This window comes from Heptranchias perlo, chromosome 25, assembly GCF_035084215.1.
Source record: "Heptranchias perlo isolate sHepPer1 chromosome 25, sHepPer1.hap1, whole genome shotgun sequence".
Lineage (NCBI taxonomy): Eukaryota > Metazoa > Chordata > Chondrichthyes > Hexanchiformes > Hexanchidae > Heptranchias > Heptranchias perlo.
Genome location: NC_090349.1, coordinates 11,435,973 through 11,456,917, shown reverse-complemented (window position 1 = coordinate 11,456,917; position 20,945 = coordinate 11,435,973). Strand labels below are relative to the sequence as shown.

General features: G+C 43.5%; 1 protein-coding gene across 3 annotated transcripts in view; it reads left to right on the top strand.

Moving 5' to 3' along the window:
• Positions 1-15,185, top strand: part of ccdc117 (coiled-coil domain containing 117) — a 36,337-nt gene extending 21,152 nt beyond the window's left edge. For all 3 annotated transcript variants that reach the window (XM_068005609.1, XM_068005607.1, XM_068005608.1), the window contains exons 3-6: positions 1,530-1,583; positions 7,835-8,089; positions 9,504-9,641; positions 11,880-15,185. In XM_068005609.1, coding sequence (XP_067861710.1) covers positions 1,530-1,583; positions 7,835-8,089; positions 9,504-9,641; positions 11,880-12,090 — 658 coding nt within the window. In that variant the 3' untranslated portion in view covers positions 12,091-15,185. The remainder of the gene's footprint in view (positions 1-1,529; positions 1,584-7,834; positions 8,090-9,503; positions 9,642-11,879) is intronic.
• Positions 15,186-20,945: the final 5,760 nt, after the last annotated feature.

Genomic DNA, 20,945 nt, shown 5'->3' with positions numbered 1-20,945 from the left:
TTTATACATGTTAAGTGTCCTGCTCAATTTGGGAAGATCCATGTACCTGTGCTGGCATTAGACTCTCATTGCAACCAAACCTCTCAAAGGTACTGGCTCCTTTGGGGTCGATATTAATCCCACCACGACGGGCGGTAAGAGTTTTGGGTCGGGGTTAAAAATATAAAATCGCAAAAAGTGACCCTAACCTGCCACTTACTTGCCTGCTGCTATTTGTACGGCAGCGGGTTGCATGGTGTGCCTGTGTGCCGTCTTGGATGGGCGGAATGCTTCATTATAATATTTAAATCAGGCTCCTTCAGTACAATTGAGAGCCTGATTTAAATGTTACGATTGCTGGTCAGGTTTCCCAGGGCTTGGGAAACCCGGCAGCGAAAAGGAGATAGGAGCAACCAGCTTCAGAAGGTTAGTGCTTCTTAGAGCACTCCTTGTGAACCAGGAGCAGCAAGAGTGCTACCCCCAAACCCTTAAGCATGTTTTCTGCCCGATCGCGGTCTCTCCTCACTACCACGATCGGCTGCCCCCCCCCCCCCCCCACCAAGCCCTGATTTTTCACTCCCTCCCAATTGCCGAGCTCCGACCCCCACAATCAAGCCCTGATCTTTTCCGTTAACCAGCTGCGGCATTCTGCTGCTAGCTTTCCCGCCTGGCAGCTGGCCGGCCCGTCAATCTGGATGACTGCCGGGCAGGAATCAGAATTAAAAAACGATTAATGAGGTCCTGCCGTTAAATTCGGCAGGACCTCTGTGTCCCTGGGATTTCCGTTTTTCTTCCCCGCTTCCTCCCCGCCTCCCCGTAAATACTGGGGCTTTTGTCTTGCCTGGAGCAGTGCATTCAGGGGTTTGTTTGTCATGGAAGTTTTGAGCTACCACAGTTGAACTGGGAAGACTGTTAAAATGTATACTTACACCTTTGGTACAACTGGGTCTATTTCCTACTGTGGCGTCAGAAGCCAATATAACAAACTTTGTAACCTGCAGTCACTGAACCTTGCTGTGTCACTGGGGTCAGTGACCGTGCATGACACTCTTTATGATGTCAGTGGGATGGCATTATGTGACTGGGTTTGCCCCAGTCTGTGTTACTTGGAGATGCCATGTTTACCTACAGTGTGCTCCCTGGGTTTTAGAAGTACACACCTGTAGCTATGTTATACTGCATAGTGAGTGAAATGTGACCATTGCTCACTAATTAAAAATGGTGTGTGTTTGACTATTACATGAAATCTGCACCAGTGTGTTAATGCATTCAGAGGAAGGCGACATGTCAGTATCCAAAAACTAACCAGTTTTTGAAGCTCTTCAGGACTTAGATTACCAATGGCTCTTTGGAGTCTAAAAGAATTCTACAACATCACGTTACAATTTTATAGAAAAATCCCATTTTTAAGCAGGTAGAAACACTTAATTGTAATTTTAAAATTTAAGCAAGCCAGTGCTCAAAAAAAGTTGATTTGATAACGAATAGTTCTTATCATTTTTATGGTTTCTTGTTCTCCTTCAACAACGTCCGTTTCTGCCTTTAAACAGGAGGAATGATTTTTGTTCCAGACGGAAGCACAAGCGGGAGCAGGAGGAAGACGAGTGAGTATCTTCGTAGAGCTCTGTTATTCTGCTATGTTAATACAGGGATTATGAGCTAGATGTTGCTGCAGTGGCGGGTTTGGCGGTGACCGACGTTAATTGGATTTTTATGCTCGCCACTGACTTCGCACTATATTTGCGCTGCAAATTGCTCTAACGTCGATCCGATAATGGTGCAATGATGTCAGTGTCGCATCTGGGACCTCATGAATGTTGTGCCCAATGGCTTTACTCCCTGGCCAAGGAAAGAAAAGGATATACAAAGAAACAGCGAACGATGGAGAAGGAAATAGGGTGAATTAGAGTCAAATGTAGAGACAGAAAGAGGAATAAAGGGAGGAAAAGAAAGAAAATGGATTAAGAGAGAGAAAAAAAGCGACAGATAGGAAAAGTAAGAAAAAAAACCTAAAAGGAACAAGCAGAAGAAGTGGACGTTGTAACCTAGTTGTGTTTGGGAATTGGTCCTTGAGAAGTTAATGAGTGAATGGCAGGGTAGGTGTGCGAAATGTACAAAAATTCTTGACCCACGATGTATAGAACCAGCAACCCCATCCATCATCATCAGGAGCAATGGAACAGCCAGTGGGTAAGCCATTGCATTGCTTTCATAGGAACATAGGAATTGCTAGACGAAAAAAGGCTACGGTCCATCTAGTTTGCCGTCTACCATCCTGGTAGTTGCATGATACAAAGATAATGGAGTTGTTAACTAATCATAGTAAACAATCTATATTTATTATCTACAACAGACCCAGAAATATCACAAGAAAACCCCAGTGATAGAGAGCGTTGGGAACCATAAGTCCAAAATCTCCTTTTTCCTTCCAAGCATGCTATACTTACCACGTCACGTCTCAAATTACTCATATACGGTATCCCAAAATGTCATTTTATGAAAGAAATCTATCTAATTTGCATTTGAATGAGTGATCCTTTACTGAGTGTCGAAACAGCTTTGCATCCTAAAAATGATTGCTTTCTGACACTAACTGGCACAAAAAGACTGCCAAAGCAGATAAAAAGAATTAAAAAAACCTCTAGGAACAATTCACTACCTGCTGGAATGAGACTCCTCAGTTTAAGTGGTCCCTTTATGGGCGTCCAAGGTTGAGTGTCACATGAGGACCATACATCACGTCCTTTTTAGGGTCCTGTACGACATTAATTACCAGCCCTAAATGGCTGCGGCAGGAATAATTTGTTGAAATGTAAATTCAGCAATTTCACGATCATTATTAAGTTCAGTGGGGAGCCTCACCGAATGAACAGACTTTTATTGTCTTTGGCGAGGTTAATGGAAGAGCAGCAATTTGTGGAGAATCGGAACTCGCGATGTATCTCTTTTACTCTGAAAATTGCTGAATTTTTTTTTATGAATTAATAATGGCGAGCGACGTCAATGCATCATTCTAATGACACAACTTCCCAGCAATTTCTGGCCCAATGGCTTCCATTGGTCCAGGGCTGCACACTTTCCCTTCAGTTGGCTGCACAGATTTGGAAGAGGGTTGGGGGTACATTGTCTACTCAAGTTGTCTGGCTTTTATTCAGTTGTGTCTTAAGTTAAACTATTGATGGAGGAGCATGAAATGGCAATGTTGTGAAAATTGATCTTGGAGAAATAGTAATGTAAAAATTAAAATGGAAGAAAGGGCCTATCTACGTGGATGGAGGGGGAAGAGAAGATTACTTGAGGCAGTAATCCTGATGATTACAGTAAATCAGTACCTTTCTCTCAGTTACAATATTTGAGTAGTGACTGAAATCAGGAGCAGCATTTATTTGTACAAACTGCCCTGGGAATGATTATTTAAGTTCCCAGCTTATTTTATTGAGCAAAAATTACTGATAGAGTGCAATCTTGTAAACTATGGTTCAGCCAGAATACTGTGTATCTCAATAATTGCAAGGCTGAATAAATTTCAGCTACAAGCTGTCTGTAGTAACTGTTCATATACTCCTGTGGGGATGGGTCAGGTGTCTGTATTTTCCTTCAGTAATAAGCATCTCAGGTTCTTTTGGTGATGATGATGATGATTCCTTAATCTCTATTCTGTTTGTAATTGTGTAGGCATTTGTAATAGCCAATCTGCCAAAATGGGTGCATTTTGTGTGTGTGTGTGTGTGTGTGTGTGTGTTCTCATGTGTATACCTGTGTTATGCACAGATCTATGAACTCATTCTTCCTGCTAATACTGGTGGTGTATGGAATTCCATTGCTTTTTGGCACCACTATTACTGTCAGCAGTGTCGAACTGCAGGTTTTGAGCAATCAGATCCCAGTGATTTGCTTACTTTTAAGTCTAAATTACTTCTCTTGAATAATAATCTTCGCTAATTGTTGTAAACTCACCTCTGGTGGTTCTACAATCCCAATATCCATGTTTAGAATTTTGACAAGATTAGCTCAGTGTTCAGTTCCATTCGCAACCCCTCAGATAACAAAGCAGTCCGTGCCCACATGCAGCAAGACCTGAATAACATCCAGGCTTGGGCTGATAAGTGGCAAGTAACATTCGTGCCAGACTAGTGCCAGGCAATGACCATCTCCAACAAGAGAGAGTCTAACCACCTCCCCTTGACATTCAACGGCGTTACCATCGCCGAATTCCCCACCATCAACATCCTGGGGGTCACCATTGACCAGAAACTTAACTGGACCAGCCACACAAATACGGTGGCTACAAGCGCAGGTCAGAGGCTAGGTATTCTGTGGCGAGTGACTCACCTCCTGACTTCCCAAAGCCTTTCCACCATCTACAAGGCACAAGTCAGGAATGTGATGGAATACTCTCCACTTGCCTGGAGAGTGCAGCTCCAACAACACTCCAGAAGCTCGATACCATCCAGGACAAAGCAGCCCGCTTGATTGGCACCCCATCCACCACCCTAAACATTCACTTCCTTTACCACCAGCGCACAGTGGCTGCAGTGTGTACCATCTACAGGATGCACTGCAGCAACTCGCCAAGGCTTCCTCAACAGCATCTCCCAAACCCGCGACCTCTACCATCTAGAAGGACAAGGGCAGCAGGCACATGAGAACAACACCACCTGCGTGTTCCCCTCCAAGTCACACACCATCCCAAATTGGAAATATATCGTCGTTCCTTCATCGTCGCTGGGTCAAAATCCTGAAACTCCCTACCTAACAGCATTGTGGGAGAACCTTCACCACACGGACTGCAGTGGTTCAAGAAGGCAGCTAACCACCACTTTCTCAAGGGCAATTAGGGCTGGGCAATAAATGCTGGCCTTGCCAGCGATGCCCACATCCCATGAATGAATTTTTAAAAAGCTGTTATTTGCCTGGTAATAAGCAAGTTGCTAAGAATTGTAGTACTTGTTAGAGTTATGGGAGAAATACTGGGTTTCAAATTACATTACAATTTATGACCTAGAACAGGCTGATCTCGCTAGTTGTTGCGTTCCTTCTAGTTTCTGCTTTCAGCAAACGGTAACTTCAAAATTTTTATGTGCAGCTGTGTATAGAGGATCTGGCAGTGTAGCAACTGCTTGACGATATAAATGGAGAGGCTTCTGCGGCACATGGAGTGCAGCTGGTGTTGCTCAACTGCTTCCTGAAAGTGTAAATGTGCCATAATAGTGGAGCTTATTCTGTTGACAAACTAGAGGGGTGTGTACTAACAGAAGAGTTATAACTATAGGAGATTTTAATTATCCAAAATTAGACTCGGAAAAAGTTTGTGGTGAGAAGAGAAAAGGTGTTTTTTCTTGCAATGTGCTCAGGACTTGGTACTCCAACAAGAAAAGAAGCACCAATTACCTGGTTAGGCATATTGAAGCAAATAAAGTAGGTAATTTGAAGGCAGTGGAACACTTGGGTGACAGTGACCACAATATAATTAATTTCAGTGTAAGAATAGAAAAGGAAAAAGAAAAGTTGAGGATATTTGACTCGGGTGGTGGGGGAAAGGAAGTAAATGATAGTAAGATTTTAAAAAACCTTGCCGAGATTAAAAGGAAGAAAATATTGTAAATGGGATAATGCTCAGCAATGGGAAATAGTTAAGCAGGAAATGGAAAGGGTACAAATAAATTATATTCTAAAAGGGAGTATATTGAAAAAAGAAGCATTTAGTGCTTCCAGTGGCAGATAATATTTTAATAAAAACAGCCAGGACAAATATAAATAATATAGGAAAGTTACAGAAAGGAATGGGAGAAAATTCACAAAAATCATAAAGGACTATAAAAACGGCTTTCTGCAGGTACATTAGTAATAAAAGAATGGTCAAGGTAGGAGTAGGGCTGCAAAGAGGTGAAGGGGGCAACTTGGTAGTGGAGAGTGAGGTAATGGCAAGAGAAACTAAAGAAGGACTTTGCCTCAGTTTTTACAGAGGATGTGGGTATTGAGATTTTAGAACTACTAGGATTGGGTGCAGAACAGTTAATCGAGGTTATTATTTGAGAGAAGTATTACTAAAAAAGTTACTCAGATTTAAGATGGACAAATCACTTATCACTTGATGGTTTAAACCCAAGAATCCTGAGGAAAGCTAGGGAAGAAATAGCTGAATCTCCAGGTGTAATTTTCCAAACTTCTTTCTTGAGGAAAATTGTGCTAGAGGATATGGAGGGAGGCAAAAAAGGAGACCAGAGTAAGCCAGACATTTATAGGACAATTAGTTTCACTTCAGTTGTTGGCAAGCTACTGTAATACAGGATGAAATTACTAAGCACTTTGAGAAATAGGAGCCAGTCAGCATGGATTTATTTCTAAAAAGCAGGTCATGCTGATCAATTGGTTAGAATTCTTTGAAGAAATAAAAGAAGCTAAAGGGAATTCAGTGTTGTGGTTTACATGGATTTTCAAAAAGCATTTGATAAAGTAACACAGAACAGGCTTAGGCAAAAATAATGGCCCATGGAATTATGCCCACATGGATAGAGACAGTAGGAGGATAGAAAGCAAAGGATATGCTCAGACTCTGACCGGTATTCTACAGGGGCTTGTGTTGTGGCTTCTGTTATGTACTATATATGTAAATAATCTGTAATTCAAGAATTGAGGGAACAATATTGAAATTTACTGACAATTTGTTGGGGGGGTGGTGGTGGTGGCGTTATAGCATTGTTTGACATTAGACTAGATTTCTTGTGGAAAAAAGCAGTAGCACAGAATTGATGGGCTGTATGGTCTGTTTCTGTGATTGTGATTTCTCCCCTCCTCTCCTGAAGGTGCTGACTCCCTGTATGTGGACATCCTCTGATACCTCTCGCCCAAGTGGTTGTCTTTCATATTTAAATTTTGATAGCTCTTTGATTGTTGGGGGCATCACGGTCATGCCTGACTTCCACATGCATTTTCCAGCAGGGGTTATTCAACAGCAATTGTGTGGGAATTCCAACTGTTTTCAATTCTCTTTTCTCCCCACTGTTGTTCCTGGCGGTGATCTTTTTTTTTATTCGTTCACGGGATGTGGGCGTCGCTGGCAAGGCCGGCATTTATTGCCCATCCCTAATTGCCCTCGAGAAGGTGGTGGTGAGCCGCCTTCTTGAACCGCTGCAGTCCGTGTGGTGAACGTTCTCCCACAGTGCTGTTAGGAAGGGAGTTCCAGGATTTTGACCCAGCGACAATGAAGGAACGGCGATATATTTCCAAGTCGGGATGGTGTGTGACTTGGAGGGGAACGTGCAGGTGGTGTTGTTCCCATGCGCCTGCTGCCCTTGTCCTTCTAGGTGGTAGAGGTCGCGGGTTTGGGAGGTGCTGTCGAAGAAGCCTTGGCGAGTTGCTGCAGTGCATCCTGTGGATGATCTGAAGCAACTGCAAGGTTTTTTTCTCTTTCTCTTCCCCCACCCCCTCCTAATTTTCTCTTCTTCTCATCATAGTGGAGTCTAGTCATGTTCTCACCCAGCATTTATACAGATGGGCTTGATCAGGAGCAGGAACCATAGTTGGATTCTTATTCCACCCCCCCCCACCCCGCCTTCCTGGCCCAAGAGCTTAGACCAATTGTAGTGCTCCAACTGCTGCTTCTAACTCAGAACTTCTGTCTGGAGGCTAAAGGCATCACCTGGCTGCAGTGCTAAACGATACAGCTTGGAAATGAACCTTTGGCCTCAGTGTTCGTAACTGCACCTTTAAGTACTTGCAACTCTTTTTAACTAATTTCTAAAGAATATCTTTGTTTGCCATAGGAATGAATGGGGTTGTTTCTTAAATAGGGTTTCCAAATGACATTTGTGAGTTTGTATCCTGTTGACATTTTGCTTTAACTCTCTCTTAGTGCTCCCGTTCGAAAGAAACGTCTAACCGAGAAGATGCTGGACTGCCTGGTGACTTCGGTAAACCTTACGTGCAACTCTTGGCCGTACATTCCATACCCCCAGGGAAATGGGGTATCTGATGTTGCCTCCACTTCTTGGCAGGTTGAATCTACCTCACAGGAATCTAGGGTGGTCGAGAAGGAAGCGGCTTGCATGGAAATGAAACCAGATTCAAGTGAAGAGGGACTGCAGAGGCTGAGGGAGATTGAAAATCGGTAGGAGGAATCTGATAAACTCAATTTCTCCATTCTACTAGCCACCAAGAATGTTGTTCTTAAGAGGGTTTGGGTGGACGTTGATGGCCAGAGCTGGCATGTTCCCCATCCTGCCTACTTAATGTACTTTTGTAAAGTAGCACTGCTGTTTGAGAGAGATATTTAGAAATGATATTTGGGAATGGGGACTGTCACAGCCGTCCTTACACTATGAAGGAAATTGCATCAGGTAATAAACCGGCTCGCCTTCTGTGAAGCTTCCCAATAGCATTCCCTAAACCCAAAACTAGGGTAAAGATCTGAGGCAAGAACAGTTAGATGAAAATTAGTCAATTTTGATAAAGGGGAGGGGGTAGAGGAGAAGGAAAGAAATGCTGGTTCCTGTTGGCATGTTGCTTAAAGGTATATGAACCACAGTTTAAACCACCTGATATTTGAATATCTGATATTAGTAAGAAAATAATCATGCAGTGGGCTGCTGTGACTCATGGCTGTGCTTGAACCCTGAGGGGTTTTTATTTTTTACTAATTGCTGTTGACTGTTTTAAAAGGGTTATGGTTGATATAATGATCTGAAAGCGAAACAGGAAGAAAAGTGGAAAAATATATTTTCCTGATTCTTGAGGGGCGGGAGGAGAATAAGACAGTGATCCTGGAGGCCCCAAGAGAAATCACTGATTGGATCACTTGGAGAGTTGAAGGAAACTGACTGGAAATCATCATATCTTCCCTGCAGAGATGTTGCAGATCTCCCAAAGTATTGGCCATTTCAATTTACTAAGCATATTAAACAGTAAATGTTTAGTAGAGCTGCAGAAAGGGAGAGAACAAAATAATGAGGCACATGTCTAGCAAGTGGTGTATACAGTTCTAAGCCTTTTAATAGTTTAGAAAGACATTGTTGTGAATAGTGAGATGATGTGAGTTAGATTAGTTAAGCCCAGTACCTGATGGGAACTTAAACTGCTGATCTGAATCAGACAGCTTTTGGTCAATTTAAAAAAAAATCATTCATGGGAGGTAGGCGTCGCTGGCAAGGCCAGCATTTATTGCCCATCCCTAATTGCCCTTGAGAAGGTGGTGGTGAGCCACCTTCTTGAACCGCTGCAGTCCGTGTGTTGAAGTTATTCCTACAGTGCTGTTAGGGAGTTCCAGGGATAATGAAGGAACAAAATTTTGTGATTAGTAGTATTATTGCATGTAATTGAGTCCCAAATGTGTAATACTGGAGAGTCCTTAGAAATCCATTTTAGAAGCTGCAGGATTCCCAATCTCCATTCTCCTAGAAGTGGTGGGTGTTGCTGATATGTTGCAGATGGAAACAGATGAGGTTGCTAGTAATTGCATTTGAAGGGGGTTCAGTGAGACTCCTTGTTCTTTATTTGAATAATATCAATATTTTTCCACTCCCCAGGCTTGTTGGGGGAGATGATCCAGAAGCTGATGGAATTGAGATTTCGGACATGCCTGTGCTGGTCTTGTCCGACTCTCTTCGAGAAGAACTGAGACATGGTCTGGAAGAAATTTTGCCTCGTAGAATAATGGAATCCCTGTAAGTGTGATCCACATTTCCCCATTACACAGCATTCACCTGTCTGGTGGGTGGGGGCTTAGGCAGAGTTGGGAATGTTTGTTTTTCTCATTCTCTTCCGTTTTCTCTTCAAATGAATGCTGTGAGGTCACTGTGATCCATTGTGGCCCCACACTAACTATTTGGAAGGGGGGGGGCGCTAGGTGGTACAGTCGAATCTGAACTCTAATCTTATGCAGACTGATGGGATGAAGGATTTCCCTCCCTGTAAAAATCCTAATTGAAGTGTGTCTGGGCCATTCTACAGCACAAAATTAATCAAATTGGAAGTCTTGCTATGAGTCCACAAGTGTGGACTCATAGCAAGTGTGGGGACCAGAAATGTTACAGTAGGGTTTGTCAGTTTAAAAAGCTGATTTGGGGTACATTATGGGGGCAGAGCAGAATGAGGCTTCACTCTGTACGTAACCCATGCTGTACCGGAGTGGGAATGCTTGATTGATACTGGGTGCCAAAAGTCAAGAGTGAGGGAGAGAGTAACTAATACTGCTGAACATTATGGGCACAAAAATTCCCCAAGAACTTTTCATGTGGGTATTTAATATAGCCAGCCTGAATAATCATTGAAAAGGACAGCTGTCCATGCAATACCTGAAATGGCATCAGCTATTAAAAAACAGTAAATGCTGACTCTGTTATCTCAATGTGGAGGAAAATAATTTAACCATGTTAAAGGTTAAGAATTAATAGGTTTCAGGTTTGGGGAAGGAAGATAAAATATTTAATTTGCTAGTGAACAGCAGATAACTAAGAGCATAGACTTTTATCTGTAGTGGGTTGCGTTTCAGTGGCTAGGGCATCTCATAATTAAAATGTGGTTACGTGAGATTGCACCTTCTATGTGCAATTATCAAATGATAATGGTTAGTTGGGAAATGCCACCCTTTGTATAAGCATTTTTCCTAGTCCATTTGTTCTGTAAGTTTACTTGTTTTAGTATCCAAATTCTCCTGAGGATAGTGGACAAGTCTGTCTGAACGCTCAACCTCTATCACTGAACGGTCTTTACAGTCTAATTTTGCTCAAGTTTTCCAATGAAGACATGACTGAATTTCAGTAACCTGTCACAGCAACTATAACTTGACCAAGGATAATGTTTTGTTTTAAAAAAAAAGCCCTTCCCTCCCCTCTTCCACCCACCTCCAGTTAACTGCATCAAAAGAAAAACTTTTTTCCCAAACCATTTATGTGGGCTTTTCTTTTTGTGCAATTTTTTGCAAAGGTGTCTAATCAATTTAGGGTTGCTGAAAGATTGTGGGGAGGGGAGGAGAGGGAGGGGGGAATAACTGCCTTATGTGGTTGCCAGGAATAGAATATTGTGAAATGTCAATCAGTTTGTGCACACTAGTCCTGGTATAATAAAGATAAGATTTAATGCAGAACCACTTTGTATTATATTTTCATTATGTATATGCCTGGGGTGATCTGCTCCCGTTGCCTTCATCCAGTGCTACTCTGAAACTTTCAGCTAGGAGAGGAGTGTGATTCAAAATGGTTCTTTTTCTGCTTGCCCTTCCCATTCCCTGGAGAAGTGTCTGACCTCTGGTTGATGTCGTGGATGAGATCTGCTCATTATGGTGGTGGATCATCGGTGAGACACATTTTGCCCTCCATGCACAGTGACGCATCTCACAACAGTATGTCTATGGTATAAAAACAGAAAATGCTGGAAATACTCAGTAGGTCAGGCAGCATCTGTGGAGCAAGAAACAGTTAATGTTTCAGGTCGATGACCTTTCGTCAGAACTGGTATGACTATGGTGTCAGCCTAGTACAATGACTGGACTCTTGCAGCAGCGGGTTTTATTTAACTGGTGTGGCCTTAACCATGTGAGCAACGCTGAGAGTGAGACTGAAGTTTGCCTTTTGCCAGTTCCAATTCTTTCCAGTCAGCAGGGACCAACAGCAGAGTGACAACATTACTGCTGCTAGCATCCATCTGAGCATGTGCAGAAGTGAATTTTCTGCTCTTAAATCTACATTGAGAGAACAATTCCAGATGTAATCTGCAAGCATCGTCGCCAAGTGTGAACAGCACCCAGACTAGTGCCACCAGGAATGAGCAGACTAGTGTAAAAGGGCTGTGATCAAAGATGCACTTTTAAAACCTAAAATGGATTCTTCTTGGCTTGCTTTGATTTTAAACATGCTAGTTGTCCTCAAGCCCCCTGACTATTTGCCCTTTTTGTACCTCCTTAGGAATCGCCCATGTATGGAACTCGTTCTGTGGAGACCCCCATATGAGCCTCTTTCAGATAAACTTGCAGCTTTAACAGAGCAGAAAAAGTCCAAGCATAGGCAGCCACAGTGCGATGCTGATGTATACAACAAGAGCACAAGACTGGATTCATCCTTAATGTGTGGTGATATGAATCTAACCAGCACACCTGAAGAGGACATGGAGCTTTAGAAACCACTTACAGCACAAACTTGTGGGGTAAAAGCATTGTGACTTGCAAAGATCCTCCATGGCAGGGTGTGGAGTATTTTCTGTTAAAGTTTAAAAGCTTTTTAAAGTGACATTTTGGAAGTTTTGATGCCCCCACTGTTCTCGCATAAACCAAACTCTGAAACTAGTCATTGCTGCAGTCTTGTATAGTGTCTGTGTAGTGACTGCACATGGGGTAGCTATTTTTTTAAAAGTCTATTCCTATTGCAGTCAGTTAATCTCTGCGCTGGAGTAATCACTCACAGCCCGTCCAATGCCAGCTTATTTACAAGTTATACACTTGTGGGCAGCTTTCAGAAAATAAGTGCCCTAATTTATAATGCACCTGAGATGCTATTTGTTTGTTTGTTTCTATATAATACATGGAGAGGTTGAAAATTGGGAGAAGCATTCCAAGGGTGATTTGTACAGCATATGGATATACATGAAACGTATTGTTTGAGTGTTCTTAACTTTGGATAGAAACGTTTTAACATTGAACTGTCTGTGAGCTCAAGATAAAGATTGGTTTTCCTGCATTATGGCCTCTGACATATGGAAAAAAATCTAAGTAAGAGAATCTTTCAGAGAAAGTGGAGTAAATGCAAAAAAAGAACTTCACTCACAATAGAAATCAGTACTTGTGATCCAGAATCTGAGTGTCAGTCTTTCTGTGCATGCCAGTCTTGGTAAACCACAGAAACTTTGACACCTGGTCCTTACGACAGCAATGCTGTGAGAAATCTAAATGTTACTTGGTGCTTGAGAAGAATCCCCTCATTTACTGCCAGCAGCTGAAAACGGCAACCCAATGTAACTGGCTAGGATTAACTCGTTGAGATCCTTTTTTCTTTTCAAAAAGAAAAAATTTACAGATATTTACAGACCTGTCTGTGAGGCTATGCAAATATCCCTTTCATTCATTGTAAAGCTGACTTACAGGAGGATCTTTACTGGTCTTAGAAGCCAATGGGTCTGTTTTTTTTGGTTTTATCTTCTCCCCCTTTCTCTAGGAACATAGGAATTGGAGCAGGCCATTCAGCCCCTCGAACGTGTTCTGTTGTTCAATCAGATCGTGGCTGATATGTATCTGAACTCCATTTACCCGCTCTAAATAATACTTCCTCTGCTTTATTTTATTCTTTTTTCCTTCAACTGACTGCTTTTTGACCCGAAGTTGGTACTTGTAGACCAGTCTGATGCAGCTTTTTTAAAAATTTGATTCTGTGGGATTGACCCAGGATTTGGGTGCCTACTTGAGTGTTGGCCAGAATAAGTTAATTGCGTTGGAGCATTGGGATTGACATCCAGGATCATGGAGAGGAGCTTTTGTTTCCCTGCTCAACATAATGGCTACAACTTGAAGATTACCTGTTGTATAACCAGCTGTTTCCTCATTAGGAAAATGGGAAATGCAGCCCTCTGATAGCAGCAAGGAGACAGCATACCCCAAGCACCTTACCTAAAGGCCAATTCTTTTTTACCTTTGCCCCATTTAGCTTCACCATAATCTAGGAGAGCCCTGTTTACAACCATTAAAATGCTGCTTGAGGTGTAAGTGCCAAAATGTTAATAAAAATAAGGATCCTAAAATAACACTGAGCAGAAGAACGCAGTCTCCCCTGTAGGAGAGTTCCTGCCCTTCGTGGGCCAGCTGATGGATTGTTGCTTCTGCAGCAGGTGAGGAATCTACATCTGGTATTTTTTTTTGTGCACCTTTTCTCAGTCAAGACCTGTCAAAGACCTGTACAAGGGACAAGGTAAGTGTAACCTTCTCACCCCCAAATGGCTTTAGGAAAAAGACAAACTTAAAAAGAAGTGGGAGTTCATTTCTGGGCAGAGGATTTTGGAGGAAAAATTTAAGAGAAGGTCTGCCTATTCGTGGAGAGAAAGAGATTCAGAGATAATGAGAGAAAGGGCGAGAGTCACAGAGAGAGACCAGCAAACAAACAAAGGCAAAAGAAAAAGATTTAGATAATGCAAGACAAGCAGAGAGACTTTACAAAGAATGGGAGACATTTGGGGAGATAAGTACAGGAAGAGATTTTTTTTTTCTTGGCTTTTGTCCGTGAACTTCACCACAGAAAGTAACCTGGTAGACTGGTAACTGGTAGGTACAGTAGGATTCTACACCCCACCCTTTCAGTGAGTGGAAGAAAAAGTAAACACGGGTGGATAAGCTTTTGTAAATATGAAACATGATGCTTATCAAAGATGTATTTATTTTGATACAGCTCCCAGTTGCACTAGTTGAGGTGCATTTATTTGTAGCTTTATAATTGTATATGTTTGCTTTTTTAATTCATAGAAATTTTTATGAAAGCTCTCATGTTGGTACTTGAAAGTGACTGTTCTGGCATCTAACAAAATGTGATCTGGTGGAAACGGGGATTTAACGAGACAAATTGTTTATTTGCCATAAAATGGCCCATCTGGTTGGTAAAAGGCAGAGCTGCACTTGGTTCCTGTATAGCTGACTTCAGGCTCGGTATGTTCGCTAACTGATGCCTACAACAAATGATCCTAAATGTTCTCCATGAGCATTGCAGAATTCTCTGGACAGACCTATGAAAGGAGATCTTTCTGAAGTTTGTACTTAGACATGCCTGGTAATATTTATAACTCTAAAAAGACCGTTGTTGGTTTGCAACAGAAGTAGGTGACTGGATTTCTGGTGCCAGGCATACACCCAGCTAACCCTGCCTTTTAAAAGTAGACTTAAGATATACTGGCAAACTAGGCGATACATCAAAGGTGCCATTTTTGTTGGTTAATTTTAAATTTGTTTAAATGGAGTAACTGAAATCGATGGGTTATGTGAGGCTAATACTTAATGTATGGGATAATATTTGTGAAAGGATAAACTGGCTACCAGAGTTCGTTGTGTTGAAGTGCACAATCCTGTTCTCACAAAGGACATGCTGATGCTAAACTCTGCTGGTATGTTGAGATTGCTGCCTTTAGGCGGTGCTGGTGATCAATAAAGTGCACTGTTGTTCATTGTGTTCTGATTACTTAATTGATTCTGTGCCGTATACTTTCTAGGTCTGAACTCTGAATAAACCCAGTGTAAAGAGTTTTTGCGTTCATGCTTGGTATTTTCTACCTGGTCTTTAACGGTGAATAAACTGCCTGTGACTGGTCTGCAGTCTAATTTTGCTCTAGTACCTCTATCCTGTTGTGGCACAGGCAGAGATGCTCTTTTTAACTAGGCAGTTACCATTGTACAAGATGCTGCCATAAAATAGATACTCCCTTCAAAGATACATATATATATGTGTGTGTGTGTATCTATATATAATATATACACACTTAGACACCAGAAGGCCCAATCAGATGCAACTGTTACAAGGGGCCCGATATTAGGAGGGTGGCGGGTTCGCAGCGGGGGGTCGACTGGGCACGTGGGTAACGTACCCAGTGAAATCGGGGTACTCTGCACGGAATCGCAGGCTAATTGGAGCCACTTACATGTGCTTCTGGGTTTCACGCTGGTAAACTGTGCAGCGGGCGGACTGCATAGGCTGTCAGCTGGAGAAGCCCTATTTAAAGGGGCAGTCCTCCACTGACTGATGCTGCAGGAAATAGGAAAAATTACAGCATGGAGCAGCCCAGGGGGAAGACTGCTCCCAGGTTTAATGATGCCTCACTCCAGGTATTATTGGATGGGGTGAGGAGGAGGGGGAGGACAGAGATCTTCCCCCTGGCGGGCGGAAGCGGCCTGCCTCTGCCACCAAGAAGGCCTGGCTCGAGGTGGCAGAGGAGGTCACCTGCACCACCAACATATCGCCCACCTGCATACAGTGCAGGAGGCGCTGCAATAACCTAAGTAGGTCAGCCGAAGTGAGTACACTTACTCATTCCCCTACACTCCATCTGCCACATCACCGCCCCCACCCCCACATCTCCTTCTGCACTGCCAACACTTCTATCACATCACTCCTCACACCCACTCAAAGCTCATCCTCATCTTACCTGCACTTACTCACTTCGCCAGTACTCATCCCGCCACTACCACTCAAACCACTCCTCGTACAATCTCATGGCTCTATCTCATACTCACCCTCTCATGCATCTCTTTCACGGTCAGCCTCACTCAACCTGCCACTACCTGTGCTGCAGCCACAGGGCATGCATCACATATGTGCAGTAGGAAGCGTAAGGCAAACGTGTCGTGAGCATGAAGGGGATGCACAAGGGTGTTTGAGGGTTTGTCATGGTTTTTAACTCATTTAATTTCTGATCAACTCACATATATTGTCACCACTACTGCCACGTCTTTGCGAATCTTGTCTGGTTTGTGCAATAATGCCCTTTGACCCACAACTGATGCTACCCATTGTATCACTGCAGAGTGGGTGTAGGTGTATTTGCAAGGCTCTTTTGTGCAGATGACTGAGAGACGCCGGCGATGTCCCCGGTGGTACCCTGGAAGGATGCGGAGGAGAAGTTGTTAAGGGCAGTGGTGACTTTGACAGCGACAGGTAAGAAGATGGTGCTCGGGCCAGCCGGGAGCAGCTCGGCATGAAGGAGGCTGCAGATGTCCACGGCTGCATGTCAAGTGACTCTGAGCCTCCGTGTGCACTGCTGCTCAGAGAGGTCCAGGAAGCTGAGCCTCGGTCTGTAGACCCTGTGGTGAGGTTAGTGCCATCTGTGACGTATCTCTCTCTGCCGTTGCCCTCCCTCCTGCTGTGCAGGTGGATGTGTCACAGCACTGTGTTGTGGGGCTCCATGTGTCAGAGGTGGACGGTGAGGCTGGTGATGCTGTTCGTCCTCCGAGGAGGTCATGACTGCAGCTACGGCGGCCCCCATCCGGAAGATGTACATCTGAGGGGGTCCGCAAGGTAGGTACATGTGTCTGGATGCCGGGGTAAGTGTGCAAGTTGGTGAATTTTATTGTTAGGAGGAGGGTGGTGGAGGCTAAACTTTGTCCAAAGTGACAGAGTGGCCTCCTGCAATGAGTGAGGGCCTCCCACTCCCCCCCCCCCCCCCCCCCCACCTCCGAACCTGTCAAATGGACCGTTGCAGCTGCCACAGGCTGATGGCTGCAACACGTCCATTTGAACTGGGAGTGTTTCCCCCAGTACAGGAAACAGTCCCAGTTGTTTGCAAAATCCCACCCCTCCTAAAATGTCATGTTAATCAGGTCTCTTAACGACCTGAAATACCTTAATGATTACTTTTAAGTGGCACCCCACCGGCTTTAATTGCCGGCAGGAGTCCCACATACGGGGGCTGCATGCGAATGTCAACGCATCATTGGGGAACCCGGAAGTGGGCGGGGCTCCAGACCCGCCCCGGGAATCCCCGATTTTCGCCTCCCCCCCCCCCCCCCCGTCACGAATGCACCCGCTCGGGTGTGCGAAAATCGAGCCCAAGTTGTCTAATGCACTTCGTGCTGGTGGTTGATGGGAGTATAGAAACACTTTGTTTTTTACATTGAATTACATAGAATTTACAGCACAGAAACAGGCCATTTGGCCCAACTGATTTATGCTGGCGCTAATGCTCCCCCCTCAAGCTTCCTCCAACTGTACTTCATTTAACCCTATCAGCATATCCTATTCCTTTCTCCCTCATGCACTGATCTCGCTTCCCCTTAAATGCATCTATGCTATTTGCCTCAACTATTCCTTGTGGTAGCGCGTTCCACATTCTTACCACTCTTTGTGTAAAGAAGTTTTCCTGAATTCCCTATTGGATTTATTGGAGACTATCTTAATATTTATGAACCCTAGTTTTGGATTCCCCCACAAGTGGAAACATTTTCTCTACGTCTATGAATGGGTTTGAATGGTAATGTTAAAGACCTCCATTAGATCACCCCTCAGTCTTCACTTTTCTACAGAAAAGAGCCCCAGCCTGTTCAATCTTTCCTGATAGTTATAACCTCTGTTCTGGTATCACCCTTATAAATCCTTTTTGCACCTTCTCCAGTGCCTCTATATCCTTTTTGTAATATGGAGACCAGAACTCTGCCCAGCACTCCATGTGGTCTAACCAAGGTTCTATAAAAGTTTAACATAACTTCTTTAACTTATTGTTATACTGGGGTGCCACTGGGCAAGTCTGAATTCCCATTGCCTAATGCAGTTGCACATTCATAAGTCTGGCATGCCTCAATTTACCCATGTGCTTTTGGGCCTGTAGTTCTAGCTATGCCCTACTAGGCACAATTCTGAATCAACCAATGGGGTGACATTGGGGTTTGCCCAGTACCACCAATCAAATACCCTCTACTAGTGGCCTCAACTACAGGAAGTTACCACAAATACAAATGGTCGTTTCAAACTAAAAATGTCTATGTAGTTAGATCTTAACTCGGTTTTCAACATTAGCAAAGCAACCTGTATCCAGTGGTGCAAACTGGTTGCGAATGGCCTTAAGAGTACCGGTGGACACCACACCACTATGGGGAAATAGCAGGGGAGTGGGACTAATTGGATAGCTCTTTCAAAGAGCCGGCACAGACATGATGGGCCAAATGGCCGCCTTCTCTGCTGCATGATTCAGTGATTCTAAGACACGGCTTTGGATTACGGTCACGTTAGTGACACTGGCCTAATGCATGCTGCAGCAAGTAACCAGCACTTGTACTCATTTAATTCATCGTATAAGTACTGAGGCAAGGCATGGCCAAGATTTCTTGAAGAATCCTAAGCTAACAGCTTTTTTTTGGCACTCTTTGCTCACCCCAATGCGACAGTTCGATATTTAAGTGTCCTTTGACACCTGAGATGAGCTACATCCTCAAATTGTTTTGCATCATTTTTTTAAAAATACATACCAATAGTGGAGTGCACGGGTGAAGTTTTTTGCAGGTTTCTGTATTTTAAAAGAATTTTAAATTGCATGCATGATCGTGTCTGCTGCTGTACTTACTCTTGACAGGGAGTGTCTGAGATATTGACAACTACCATGGATGATAAATAAGAAATTTAGGAAAATACTTTCCACTTTTTATAGCAGGAGCACATACTGGAAGATTACACAGCCACAGCCTGTGATTTGGCTGGAATGGATGGAAAATCGCAAGCTGAGCGGTGAGCGGAGGCACAGTTTGCTACTCTAATGCTCCCCCCCCCCCCCCCTTCCACTATGCATGGTGGGAGTGCAAAAGTAGAAAATCTGCCCAATAATCAATCTAAATTCGAACACAGTTCATGTGAATAACTCTGGATGGTTAGAATGAGTAATGAGACTATAATTTATTCAGCTTGGATGACTAAGCTACCCAAGTGCTTCTTCAGCTGGTTTTCGGATGTGATTTGCAGACACGAGGGCCTTATTTGTGGTGGCGTTCTTGCCTCTGCGTCAGAAGGCCCTACTCTAGCACTAGATCATGTAATTTAGGTTGACACCTCAGTGCAGTACTGAACGAGTGCCACAATGGCAGCAGTGCTGTCTCTGCTGCGGCGTTAAAGTGAGGTCCTACTTGTCTGTTCAGGTGGGTGGGGGAAGAGGGAGAATCAGGAACCATCCCTCTAGATTGGAAAATTGCACATCACTTCGCTTTTTAAGAAAGGAGAGGGAAACCAGGGAATTATAGACCAGTCAGCCTAACATTTGTTGTGGGGAAAATGCTGGAGTCTATAATTAAGGATAGGGTGACTGAACACCTTGAAAATTTTCAGTTAATCAGAGAGAGCCAGCATGGATTTGTGAAAGGTAGGTCATGCCTAACAAACCAAATTGAATTTTTTGAAGAGGTGACTAAAGTAGTGGACAGGGGAATGTCAATGGATGTTATTTATATGGACTTCCAGAAGGCATTTGATATGGTCCCACATAAGAGACTGTTAGCTAAGATAGAAGCCCATGGAATCGAGGGAAAAGTACGGACTTGGTTAGGAAGTTGGCTGAGCGAAAGGTGACAGAGAGTAGGGATAATGGGAAGGTACTCACATTGGCAGGATGTGACTAGTGGAGTCCAGCAGGGATCTGTCTTGGGGCTTCAATTATTCACAATATTTATTAACGACTTAGGGGAAGGCATAGAAAGTCTCATATCTAAGTTTGCCGATGACACAAAGATTGGTGGCATTGTAAGCAGATGTAAACATAAAATTACAAAGCGATATTACATAAGAATATAAGAAATAGGAGCAGGAGTAGGCCATTCAGCCCCTCAAGCCTGCTCTGCCATTCAATCAGATCATGGCTGATCTTCGACCTCAACTCCACTTTCTTGTCCGATCCCCGTATCCCTCGATTCTCATAGTATCCAAAAATCTATCGATCTGAAGTAAAAGACTGAGAAAGAAAGCCAAGTAATAATCAGTTTGACACTGGTTTTGCTATATGACTACCCACTAAAATGACCAACTAAATCGACTGATTGCTCCTGACACACTGATCTATTCCATTAGCACATCCGCCGTGGCCACCTCTGGGTTTGAATGGAAATTAGCTCATTATATAATCACTTACTTTGTCCAATTACTAACCAGTGTGCAGCTGGAGATGGTGAGATAGCTCAGCGCACCCACAGAACCCATCGAAACCATTCTCAGCCCCTTCATTCCCTTAGCATCAACTCCATACTTAGAGAAAATTAGGACCACAATTAGGCTGGTGACAAACTGTCCCTTGTTATGTTCCTCTATTTTCCAGGGGAACCACAGTGAGGGCTTGGTATTGAATGTTCCTGGGTACCTGCCTCCATTTGGATGGTGAACCAGGATTGGTGCATGCCCTCTAGATCTGGGCCATGGCACCAGGTTAAGGAATGGCACTTAGTGCGTAGTGTGTTCCTGTCTGTAATGAGACCTGGTTAGGTGCTCACTACAGTCTTGGTTTGTAGCTCTAGTTATGTAACAATATAGGATTTGTTACAG